This window comes from Crocuta crocuta, unplaced genomic scaffold, assembly GCF_008692635.1.
Source record: "Crocuta crocuta isolate KB4526 unplaced genomic scaffold, BGI_CrCroc_1.0 scaffold751, whole genome shotgun sequence".
Classification (NCBI taxonomy): domain Eukaryota; kingdom Metazoa; phylum Chordata; class Mammalia; order Carnivora; family Hyaenidae; genus Crocuta; species Crocuta crocuta.
In genome coordinates, this window is record NW_027530353.1 from 3,044,452 (window position 1) to 3,057,113 (window position 12,662).

The 12,662-nt window shown below is 54.8% G+C and overlaps 1 protein-coding gene across 3 annotated transcripts; it reads left to right on the forward strand.

Annotated features, from left to right (window-relative positions):
* The first annotated feature begins 158 nt into the window (after positions 1–158).
* Positions 159–11,944, forward strand: POLM (DNA polymerase mu). 3 transcript variants are annotated; one of them, XM_077765825.1, is made up of 11 exons: positions 159–597; positions 2,145–2,331; positions 2,890–2,988; positions 3,202–3,372; positions 4,427–4,498; positions 5,850–5,970; positions 8,931–9,063; positions 9,212–9,314; positions 9,402–9,629; positions 9,702–9,785; positions 9,902–11,944. In XM_077765825.1, exons 1-11 carry the CDS (start codon positions 422–424, stop codon positions 9,986–9,988), a joined length of 1,461 nt encoding a protein of 486 aa, XP_077621951.1. In that variant the 5' UTR covers positions 159–421; the 3' UTR covers positions 9,989–11,944. The 3 variants fall into 3 exon arrangements, with proteins under 3 accessions (XP_077621951.1, XP_077621950.1, XP_077621952.1); XM_077765824.1 differs by having other exon boundaries at positions 9,402–9,785; XM_077765826.1 differs by lacking the exon at positions 4,427–4,498 and having other exon boundaries at positions 9,402–9,785.
* The last annotated feature ends 718 nt before the right edge of the window (positions 11,945–12,662 follow it).

Below are 12,662 nucleotides of genomic sequence, written 5' to 3' on the forward strand. Positions count from 1 at the left end.
CCCTGGACCTGCCCCCTCCCCCCACGTCCCGCCTCCGAGCTCTCTAGACCCGCCCCATCCAGGCCCGGCCCTGGCCCTCCCTCTTCTCGACCCCGCCGCCCTAGCTTGGCTCCTCCGCGCTCCTCGGCCCCGCCCCAACGTCGGCGCACTTCCGGGTAGTCTCTGGGCCGCACCAAGAACGTCTCGAGTCGTTTAAATAAAAGGCGTGTCCTCTTGTGCTATTTGCATGGAGGAGGGGCCTCGCACGCACCCAGCACGTTGCGGGCCCCCTGCTTCCACAATGCTCCGGGCTGCATAAGTTGGCTGGGGCGGGTCCGGCCACAGAAGACTGCCAGGTGCCGCTTCTCCTTTCACCCGGCCTCCGCCACCTTCCGATCTTCTCGTGCCTTCTTTCCGGCGCCCGCCGGCGGCCGCAGCCAGGATGCTCCCGAAGCGGCGGCAAGCGCCGGTCGGGTCCCCCGGCTGTCCTGCCTCCTCGGGGGCGCGCTTCCCTGGCGTCGCCATCTACCTGGCTGAGCCGCGCATGGGCCGCAGCCGCCGGGCCTTCCTCACGCGCCTGGCCCTCTCCAAGGGCTTCCGGGTCCTGGACGCCTACAGGTACGCGGTAGTGGATGAGCTTGTGGCCCGGGGGACAACTCTGCGGAGGGCTCCTGCCCGGGACGCCTTGCGGGGGTCACCTGCCCGAGGCTTCTGCCTGGGGCGCCTTCGGGGACACCTGCCCGGGGGGCCTTCGTGGGAGGCGTCGCTTGCAGGAGGAGCGCCGCGCCGGCCGGGTGTGGCGCTTACAGTGCAGTGTCGCTTGTGTATGTATTGCCTTGCTGTCGCGCCCAGAGGACCCTGCTGCGTGGTGTGAGGGCCTAAGCACAAAATGTCAGTGTTCAGAACTTTGCATGACCAGCCACTTTCACAAAAGGTGCTTTAAAAAATTTTTTTATTTCTGAGAGAGAGAGAGAGACAGCGTGAGCAGGGGAGGGTCAGAGAGAGAGGGAGACATAGAATCTCTAACGGGCTCCAGGCTCTGAGCCGGCTGTCAGCACAGAGCCCGACGCAGGGATCAAACCCACAGAACTGTGAGATCATGACCTGAGCCGAAGTAAGACGCTTATCGACTGAGCCACCCAGGCGCCCCACACAAAAGGTGTTTCTTTACAGCTGAGGATATTGAGGTCTAAAACGACTCACCTGGCAGCAGACCCCCAGGGAGAAGGGGCACCTGAGGTTTTTGGAATCCAAGTTAACCCTGGAACTTCGTCCTCATGTGGCTTTTCTCTCAATATCCTCTTCTATGAAAAGATGCTGTAGTTGGGGTCAGGAGTGTTCTGAAGGACAAGGAGAAGAAGGTCTCTCAGAGACCTTGTAAAGAGCCATAGGAGTGTGGGGTAAGGGTATCACTGGCTAATAGCCTTCTGCCCTAGGTGAGTTCATCTCGCCCCATTAGCCAAAGTGATGTCTCTCCTTGGGGCTGAGAAAGTGACTTGAGGGAGGTCCAAGAGGGGCAATAATTACAGGCTCCAAAGGCCATGCTGAGGTTAAAGAACTGGGTTTCCCATAGGTTTGAAGTAGAAAAAGCCAGGCCCCCTGCAGCTTTTTTTTTTTTAAGTGAATTAACCATTCCTAGTGGTTAGACCCACTCAGGAGGGGTGTTTAGTGTGCTGGGTGTACACTAAGACCTTTTGCTTACTAGCTCCTCTTATCTTTGTAACAACCCTACACGGTAGGTAGATAAGTTATCTTCTTTAAAGAGGAGGAAGTCAGGGTACAGAGAAGGGACGTGCCCAGGAGCATAAAGCAAGTATATGGCAGAACTGGGGTTCCAACCCAAGCAGTCTGGGTCCAGCACTTAGATGGAGACCCACTGGTCCCGCCCGCTAGGGAAGAACTTTCTTAGGGGTCAGAGGAGAGGAAGACAGACAAGTGAGCATGACCCTGGGCTGGGCTTGCGATCACAACTGGAGCAGAGAGGCACGGCTCTGCGGGTCCTGGGGCACCAGAGGGGTTCACATGATGGAAGAGGCTTTCTAAGGACATGACATTTGAGGAATGGGTGCACACCAGGCAGAGGGGCCTGGGAGCAAAGGCCAGGAGGTGTGGAGTGAAGCAGGAAGGACCTCTGGGTGTCACCCCTCTCCCCTCTCTCTGCCCAGCTCCGAGGTGACACATGTGGTGATGGAAAAGACCTCAGCGGAGGAGGCCAGCTGCTGGCAGGAGCGCAGGGTGGCAGCAGGCTCTCTCCCTGGCCACACCAGCCCAGTGATGCTGGACATAAGCTGGTTTACGGACAGCATGGCAGCTGGGGAGCCCGTGGCTGTGGAGCCCCGGCACTGCCTGGAGGTGAGCTGGGGGGAGGTGCCAAGCACAGGCCCCTCTGGCCAGTCAGGTGATGTGTCAGCGCCTTGCTGCCATCAGAGGAGGTGGGCAGGAGGGCTCAGCGCAGGCCACGGGGGACCCAGAGGCCGTCCTGGCTTCTGCTCTCACCTGGTGTAAGCTCTTGAGGTCCACCTGTTGTTAGCACATTCAGGCCTTTCTTGCTCAAGTAGTGAGACAGCAGGAGGCTGCCCACAGGTGCTGTGGGTCTGTGGCCTCTGTCCGCCTCGGTGCTTCCTGGGTGAGCAGAGCTGGGGGTGCAGGGGTGGGCTCAGAGCCAGGCTTCCCATATTTGAGTCTCGAGTCTCTGTGAGGTGGGGTGACCAGCGCTCCGAGCCCACGCAACAGAGAGGGCTGGGGAAGCAGAGCATGGCAGCATGCGCAGTGACGGGAACCATCCTCCGTCCTCCGCTGCGGCACTGGCCTGAGGAGCCCTCTGCGGCCTGCTCTGCACCTTCTGTCCCGGGCCACCTGGCCCCGCCAGCTCTGCAGCCTCCAGCCAGCCTCTGTATTGCCCATCCGCAGGTGGCCATGCCTGGGAAAGAGGTGCCAGGCCCGGTGTGGATGCCACAGTACGCCTGCCAGTGCCCCACACCCCTCACACACCACAACCCCAACCTCACGGTGAGCCTGGGCTCCCAGCTTCCCCGGGATGGGGCCAGGCCCATTCACCTGAGCACTTCCCCTCTGCCCTGTCCCAGCCTGGGGACAGGTGGTGGAAGGGATGAGTGGGGGGGTGGGCGTGGGGGGGGCCCCCCTTCTCCTCCCCTCCCCACCCCTCCCCTCTCCTCCCCTCTCAATCCCTCCCCACACCTCACCCAGGGCCCCACCTTTCAGGAGCCTCTGGAGATGCTGGCGGAAGCTGCCGGCTTTGAAGGCAGTGAGGGCCGCTTCCTCTCCTTCCGCAGAGCGGCCTCAGTGCTCAAAGCCCTTCCGAGCCAGGTCACAGCCCCGAGCCAGCTGCAGGGGCTGCCCCACTTTGGAGAACATTCCTACAGGGTCGTCCAGGTAGGTGCTCACCACACTTAGCAGGGTGGGGTCATGAATGCAAGTGGGTGAGGAGAGACAGCAGTGCAGCAAGGCCAAGGCAGGCCACCCTCTGTGCTCAGATTCCTCATCTGTAACTTGGGGCCACATGGTGTGGCTGAAAGGGACCAGATGGGGCTGGTAGTTGCCATTGTTGGCATTGGTCCGGCTGCCCAGGATGGTAGAGAATCCATGACCAGGAGTGCCTCTTTTTAAAACCAAAGTATTTGGGACGCCTGGGTGGCTCAGTCGGTTAGGTGTCTGACTTTGGCTCAGGTCATGATCTCACTGTTCGTGGGTTCGAACCCTGCTTTGGGCTCTGTGCTAACAGCTGAGAGCCTGGAGTCTGCTTTGGATTCTGTGTCTCCCTCTCTCTCTGCCCCTCATTCACTCACACATTGTCTCTCTCTGTCTCTCTCTCAAAATATAAATAAACATTAAAATTTTTTAAAAAATAAAAGTGTTTCAGGACCCAAAATGTTAAAATGTCTTTTCATACACTTACCACTGAGAGAATATATTGTGACAAAAGGAGACTTTTGAATTCAGTTAAGCTTTTAAAGGCAGTCTCATTGAATACATCGCCTGTGTTTTGAAAAGCAGTGGTTGGGATGCCTGGGTGACCCAGTCAGTTGAGCATCCGACTCTTAGTTTCAGTTCAGGTTATGATCTCACGGTTTGTGAGTTCGAGCCCTGTGGACAATACAGAGCGTTTTGGGATCCTCTCCCTATTTCTCTGCCCCTCCCCTACTCGCACTCTCCCTCAAAATAAGTAAATAAACTTTAAAAAGAAAGAAAGAGAAAAGTAATGGTTTCCCTGTCCTGGGACTTGTTACTCAGTAGACAGCTGGCCCATCTCTGGCCCGAGGGCCTTTGAGGCCGGGAGATTTGGTGGCTCCCTGGGCACAGTCTCTCTTTCCGGGTCCCCCAGGTCCTGACTAGATGAAACTGCCCTGCCAAGTGCTGGGGTTCCGCCTGCTCCCTGGGCTCCAGCTCTTGTCTCTGGTCAAGCTGACAGCTCTGCTTTGTCCCCCAGGAAGTGCTGGCTCGAGGAGTATGTGAGGAGGTAGAGAGAATCCGGTGCTCAGAGAGGTACCAGACCATGAAGGTACACGTGGGGCAGACCCCGGTGGGGACACAGAGACCATGGCCCTCCCCCAGGTGACAGCACAGCTCCAGACGCGGAAGGGAGGCCAGTAGGGGCACCCAGGGGTCAGAGAAGGTCTCCTTGAGGAAGTGGCAGCTAAGCTGACACCTGATGTGCACAAGGCAGCCAAGCAGAGAGGGGCCCACAGAAGCTTGTTTTTAGCACAGGAAATTTTCTGGATCACTCAGCACCATGTGCTCCGACTAGACCATCTGTGGGGTGTTCTCACGCATGTTGTATGCTCTGGCACCCTAACCAGAGCTAACTGGACAAAACATAAGCACCTCCTGGGTGTCCCGGGGCCACTCACTCTTGCACGGGCCCCTCATGTCCACAGTGCATCTTCCGCTGTTCCCACCTGACCTGCTGACACCTGTCACATCAGCAACTTGTTGGGCAAGTGCGTCACGGTGCTCTGGGAAGTGGCCCAGAATGTTGTGAGGGGCAGCAGGGGCTTCAGAGAGGGACGTGCCTCCAGGTACTTCTGCCATTTGGCACACTGGCCGCTCTGCCAGGGGAGACCTGGCCACAGAAGGTTCCCTTTCCTTGGGTTACAGCCTCCACCGCTGCCCAGACCAGACCTTCTGTTTCGGTTCCAGAAATCCCTGGGGAGGGGATTGGCCGGCATAGGGCAGGTGCCCATCTCTGACCAACAAGTTGTGGTCGGGGAGGAAAGAGGTGACTTGCTGGGGCTGGGGTCCGGGCCCACCCTACATGGGAGCCCCGTGTGTGTGGCAGGCAGTCCCCAGCGGGAGGTTGGCTCCCGTGGTGTATCCAGTGTATCTTCCGGGGGCGGAGTCCAGGCCCAGGCTTGTGTTTCTTCCAGCTCCTGCTACGACCACCCTCTGGTTGTTAACTGCCTGTTTTCAGCGTTTGCTGAGGAGCAGGAACCGGGGGCATGAAGCTCTGGCTGCTCTTAGACAGGAGTGCCGAGGTGGGCAGCAGACGAGAGGCCGTGAGCAGTCTATCGTGTGATGTGGAGTCACAGGCTGGAGCTGTGGGCTCTGGGGAGACCAAGGCCCTCCCAGGGAGGTGCCCATGGGGTCTCTCCCTGCCGTACGCCGTGAGGCTGGGCTGCGTAGCCGGGCTCGGGGATTGGATCCTGCCTATGCTCTCGCTGTGTGGCCTTGGGCAGCTTGCTCACACTTAAGAACTGTGAGCAGGGATGGCACCTGGTAGGCTGCAGTGGGCTTAGTGAGGTCACTAGTGAGGTGCTGGCCTGAGACAACACCCCCTTCACAGATCTCTGTTGCCGTCTGCATCTTCTGGAAGGGCTCTGCTCCTGACCACACTGTGCTCATGCCCCAAACAGCTTTTCACCGGGATCTTCGGGGTCGGGGTAAAGACTGCTGACCGGTGGTACCGGGAAGGGCTGCGGACCCTCGACAGCCTCCAAGAGCAGTCCCAGAGGCTGACCCAGCAGCAGAAAGCAGGTGAGCCATCTGAGAAAGGACAGGGCTCTGGGCTCCCACACCATGGAGCCCTCAGCACAGACACAGGGCATGTGCGGATGGCTGTGTTGATGGCCGAGAGTGGGGTCAGTGCGAAGGGCCTTGGTGGCAGGCAGGCATCTCTGGTAGGCTTCCTAGGTCTCCACCCAGTGGAGTCTGGATCCACTGTGGCCCTTTTGCAGCAAACAGTGATGGCCACAGTAGCTGCTGTGACGTTTAGGCTTCCTAGTGGGACTCAGACCTGGACCAGGCCCCTTACTACTTCTCCTTTTTTTTTTTTTTTTTTTTTTTTAATTTAAATGTGACTTAGTTCACCTATAGTGTAATCATGATTTCAGGAATAGAATTGAGTGATTCATCACTTACATGTGACACCCAGTGCTCTTCCCCACAAGTGCCCTCCTTAATGCCCATAACTCTTCTAGTCCATCCCCCCCACCTCCCCTCCAGCAATCCTGTTTGTTCTCTGTATTTAAGAGTCTCTTATGGTTTGTCTGTCTCTCTGTTTTTATCTTATTTTGCTTCCCTTCTCCTATGTTCATCTGTTGTGTTTCTTAAATTTCACATAAGAGTGAAATCATGATATTTGTCTTTCTCTGACTTATTTTGCTTAGCATCATACACTCTAGTTCCATCCATGTTGTTGCAAATGGTAAGGTTTCATTCTTTTTGATGGCTGAGTAATACTCCATTGTATGTCTGTGTGTGTGTGTGTGTGTGTGTGTGTGTGTGTTTACATATATACCCCACATCTTCTTTATCCATTCATCCGTGGATTCAATGGACATTTGGGTTCTTTCCATGCTTCGGCTATTGTAGATAGCACTGCTATAAACATTGGGGTGCATGTGGCCCTTCGAATCAGCATTTTTGTATTCTTTGGATAAATTCCTAGTAGTACAATTGCTGGGTCATAGGGTAGTTCTATTTTTAATTATTTGAGGAACCTTCATGCTGTTTTCCAGAGTTGGCTGCACTAGTTTGCATTCCCACCAGCAGTGCAAAAGTGTCTCCCTTTCTCTGCATCCTCACCAGCATCTGTTGTTTCCTGAGTTGTTCATTTTAGCCTTTCTGACCAGTGTGAGGTGGTATCTCAGTGTGGTTTTGATTTGTGTTTCCCTGATGATGAGTGATGTTGAGCATCTTTTCATGTATCAGTTAGCCATCTGGATGTCTTCTTTGGAAAAGTGTCTATTCATGTCTTTTGCCCATTTCTTCACTGGATTAATTTTTTTGGGGTAGAATTTAATAAATTCTCTATAGATTTTGGATCCTAACCTTCATCTTATATGTCATTTGCAAATATCTTCTCCCATTGTGTTGGTTGCCTTTTAGTTTTGCTGACTGTTTCCTTCGCCGTGCAGACGCTTTTTATCTTGATGAGGTCCCCATAGTTCATTTTTGCTTTTATTCCCCTTGCCTTTGGAGATGTTTTGAGTAAGAAGTTGCTGTGGCTGAGGACAAGGAGGTTGCTGCCTGTTTTCTCCTGTAGGATTTTAATGGTTTCTTTTCTCACATTTAGGTCTTTCATCCGTTTTGAATTTATTTTTATGTATGGTGTAAGAAAGTGGTCCAGGTTCATTCTTCTGCATGTACTGTCCAGTCTTCCCAACACCTTTGCTGAAGAGACTGTTTTTTCCCATTGGATATTCTTTCCTGCTTCATAGAGTGTGGGTCCATTTCTGGGTTCTCCATTGATCTGAGTGTCTGTTTTTGTGCCAGTACCATACCGTCTTGATGATTACAGCTTTGTAATATAGCTCGAAGTCCAGGATTATGATGCTTCCAGCTTTGGTTTTCTTTTTCAACATTACTTTGGCTATTTGGGGCCTTTTCTGGTTGCATACAAATTTTAGAATTGTTTGTTCTAGCTCTGAGAAGAATGCTAGTGCTACTTGATGGGGACTGCAGGCCCCTTCTGATTCTAAGAAAGGAAGGGTGTGTCTGAACAGCCTGTGCCCTGTGCACACCTTGCCAGCATGGGGCTGGTGCCCTGGCCCACTAGGTGATGGCATGGGGACCTGTGTGGCAGGAGAGGCTCAGTATGGGCCTGCTCATGGGAGGTGGTACCATGTGGTAGAATGAACATGAACTTGAGAGTGTGTAGGCTTGGGTTGACTCCTGTCTCTGCCGTTTATGAGGTAGGTGACCATGGCCCTGAGACTTAACTTCTCTGAGACTTAACACTCTGAGAATGAGTGACATTCTCTGCGAAGCATGGGGCTCTATGAGCTCCTCTCTGTGAGGCCAGTGGGGAGCAGGTGTTAATCAGAGCCTCTGTCCTCTCCGTGGGGCCCAGGGTGGGGGCCCCATTCAAGTTGTTCCGCAGCCCAGCACCCACAGCTTCTTTGAACATCTTCCCTTGGACTGGGGGAGGGGAAGCCATCTGGGGGTCGTGGGAGGGTTGCCTGGTTGGTCCACAGGAGATGAGACCCACGGAGTCATGTGCCCAGTGGAACATTAAGTGATACCATCACTGGCTGCACCCAGTCCCCTCTCCCCATGACACCGGAGACAAAACTGCCAGCACTTACAGAGAGCCCATGTGGCCACGTGCTGTTACTCTCCCACTTAGACCTCTTCTCATTATGTGGGAGGTACGGTGATCCTCCCACAGGGGAGAAGATGGGGCTACATATGGTGAGGGCTTCCTGAGTGGCAGAGCCACCTTCTTCACGTCTTTATCGGTTTCTGGGCCATCTTATGGATGGAGTAGACTGTGTCGTGAATGTACCTACATCAGCTTCCTGATAGGACTGAGTGGTTCTGCAAGATGCTGCTGTTGGGGAGAACTGGGCAGGGGGCTTCTGCCATTTCTTCCAACTACATGCGAATCTGCAGTTCCCTCTGAGTAAAAGTTTATGATTTAAAAGGGAGAAATGGACAGTGGAGAGAGCAAGATGGAGGGGCTGGGAAGGTCAGGAGAGCTGTGCTGTCCACAGGACTCCGGCACTATCAGGACCTGAGTGCCCCGGTCCAGTGGCCCGAGGTGGAGGCTCTGCAGCAGGTGGTGGAGGCAGCCGTGGGGCACATCCTTCCTGGGGCCACCGTCACGCTAGCCGGCGGCTTCCGGAGGTAAGGGGATCTGACCTGCCCCCCACCTTGCCCCAGGGAAGACAGCTGAGGGGGACCACAGAGGAGGGCCTTCCCACACTAGTGGGACCAGGGAGAACGTGGAGGGCACGTCCTGTGTCAGCCCTGGCCTCAGAGTGGGCCCCCTCAGGGGCAAGTTGCAGGGCCACGATGTGGACTTCCTCATCACCCACCCCCAGGAGGGCCGGGAGGCAGGGCTGCTGCCCAGAGTGATGCACAGCCTGGAGAGTCAGGTGAGGAGCAACCTGCTGCCTGTCCCGGGAGCACTGCTGGGCCCTGACAGGCACTGCAGACCCCCACCATGCCTGCTCCTCCCCCAGGGCCTTGTCCTGTACCACCAGCATCACCACGGCCACTGTGCAGATGCCACCCGCCCGTCCCGGCACAACCACGCCATGGACAGCTTTGAGATGACCTTCTGTGTCTTCTGCCTGCCTGCACCCCCAGGGGCTGCTGTGGGGGGCACCCAGAGGGCCGTGCGGGTGGACCTGGTGGTGGTCCCTGTCAGCCAGTTCCCCTACGCCCTGCTGGGCTGGACCGGCTCGAAGGTAAAGGGCATGCTGCTGGGGCCGGGCCAGGGCCTCTGGTCAGTGGCCCCAATACAGCCTTGCTTTCCGCAGCATTTCCAGCGGGAGCTGCGCCGCTTCAGCCGGAAGGAGAGAGGGCTGTGGCTGAACAGCCATGGGCTGTTTGACCCTCAGCAGGTGTGTTGCTTCCCCCTGCCCTCTGGCCTGCAGCCTGGAGTCCACAGGGCCCTGGAGACATCCCAGCATGAGTCCCCACCTGCCCCCTGGCACTAACACTCATGCTCCTGTTGCAGAAGAAACATTTCCATGCAGCTTCGGAGGAAGACATCTTCAGACACCTGGGCCTGGAGTACCTTCCCCCAGAGCAGAGGAATGCCTGACCCAGCCGCTGGCCCTGTCCACTCTCTGGGGAGGCAGGCCCTGTAGATGTCCTCGGCCACCGAAAGTCTCCAGGGCAAAGATGCACTGTGGCCCCAGGTCCTAACCCCACACCCAGGCCTAGATAGAATGAAATGAGCACACATAACAAAGCAAGTTCTGTTTTCTTATGCTGCTGTGGGGGCCCCTGAGGGGGTGTGGTGCCCGGTTCTGTGCAGAGGCCCGTCCTGCTGGGTGTTGGTCAGGGGCAAGGGGGACCATGGCTGTGTGACCCTGGGTCAGCGAGGACCTGAAGGTGCCTTCCCTGTGGGCTTGCTGTAGAGCCTGAGGTGGCAGATGGCAAGTGTTTTGCTCGGTACCCTAGGCCTCAGACCTGGGGGGTGGTAGTCTGGAGCTCTTCCTACTGGGAGTCCACCTACTCTGTGACCAGCAGCTGGGGAGGACAGGCCCAGAGGCAGGGGCTGGGGGCAGGGGGAGAATTTCCAGTGCCCAGAATTCCTACCACCTCTCAGCCAGGCTTCCTGCCTCTGCCTCTGCTCTTCTAAGGTCTGTTCTCAGAAGGCCTTTGCCAGCAGATCACATAGCATCCCTCCTTGCTCTCAGCCCACACTCCTGCTCAGTGATTCCAGAACCTTACAGTGGCTCCCAGAGTCCTGGCCTCGCCCTGACCACTGGCCTCGTCTGCTGCTCTCCCACTGCTCTGAGCTAGGTGCCTTCCTGCCCCGGTGCCCACATGACCTGCCCCAGACACCCGTGAGGCCGGGGCAGGTCACAGCCTTTCCCAGAGGGACCCTGGCCATGCAGTGTCCTCTGTTCCTCAAATCCCCTGGTCTGCTCTGGCCTCAGTACCTTTGCCACTGGGCTGTCAACTAGAAGTCCTCTCCCGATTCAGGTCTCTGTCAGGTAAGGACTTCCCTGACCACTCGCTGCATTAACAACTATTTTTGTAAAGTAACATGCAGGAAAATTGATTCTTTTGGTGTCCCTGTGGTAGACCCATTCCCCTCCACCATGCCAGCCTTGGAAATAAAACAGCCAGTTATTGCACCAGCAAAACGGGTTTACTTGGGAACGACTGAAGAATAGCAATCTAGGGTAAGCAACCTGATAAAACCAAAGGACAGGAACAGGAAGAGAACCTTGGGAAGGGCTGATGTGCATGAAAGTCCAATGGAGGAAATCGGAGTTCAGCGTGGTGGTTTCTTACAGGCTGGGCTGGTGCCAGGACAAGGACCCTCCTCCTGTGGGCAGTAGGGCATGGTTCCCAGCCTTCCCTTCCTCTGCGCCATCAGTACAGAGCCTGACCTGGAGCTCGAACTCACAACCCAGGGATCCTGACCCGAGCTGAAATCAAGACAGGGGTACCTGGGTGGCTCAGTTGGTTAAGCATCCAACTCTGTTTCAGTTCAGATCATGATCTCATGGTCTGTGAGTTCAAGCCTTGCATTGGGCTCTGTGCTGATGGTGCAGAGCCTGCTTGGGATTCTCTCCCTCTCTTTGCTCCTCTCCTACTTGAGCTGTGTCTGTCTCTCTCAAAGTAAAATAAATAAATTAAAAAAAAAAAAAAGTCGGACGCTTAAAAGTCGGATGCCTAAGTGAGCCACCCAGGTGCCCCTAATTTTCATTTTAAGTAGGCTCTATACCCAATGTGGGGCTTGAACTCATGACCCTGAGATCAAGAGTCACATGTTTTACTGATTGAGCCAGCTGGGCACCCTTTTGTCTTTTCGATGATGGCTATTTTAATAAGTATGAAGTGGTATCTCATTGTGGTTTTGATTTGCATTTCCGTGATGACTAGTGAGGTAGAGCATCTTTCCATGTGTCTGTTGGCCATTTGTATGTCTTCTTTGGGAAAATGTCTATTTGGTTCTTCTGTCCATTTTTAAATCAAATTGTTTGGCTTCTGAAATTGAGTGTATGAGTTCTTTATATTAAACTTCTATATTAACCCCTTATCAGATACAGGATTTGCAAATACTCCCTTCCATTTCATAGGTTGCACTTCCATTTTGTTGGTCACTTCCTTTGCTGTGCAGAAGCATTTCAGTGTGATGTGGTCCCCCTTGCTTAATTTTGCTTTTGTTGCGTTTTGATTTGGAATCCAAACAAAATCATTGCTAAGACCTCCTTCCCTGCAGTCAGAACTGAGGTTTGTTTCCAGATACATGTAGCACCTTACAGCTTTTAGGCCCTTGACTCTGACACCCTTGGCATTTACCAGGCCCAAGCTGATCAGGCCTCAAGTTCAGGTCTAAAATAGTGATATAGGAGGCTCCTGAACTCACTTCCTTCTCTGGATATACCACACGTACTGCAACACAGAAGCAATTCCCTCTAAAAGGAAATCCAGAAACTAGCTGAACAATTCCTGCCTGTTGGAAAAACTGAGAATACCCACATTAAAACGGGTCACCAGTGTCTCCCTGGAAGGTGCTCCTGCACATTATTTGGTGCATCCAAAGGACATGGCCCTTGATCACCTGTTCTGGTGGCCACTGGGGTTTGCATTTGCAGGGCCCACCGACTTGTTCAAAGAAACCGTTCTTTACCAGCTGTCCTTCCAGGGCCCAGCACAGAGTATGCAGACCACAACCTACCTCCCAGGCTTTCCAGGAAAGAGGCCTGTTTGTCTACTTTGAAAGCTGCTGCCCGAGAGTCAGACTTCTGATTTAG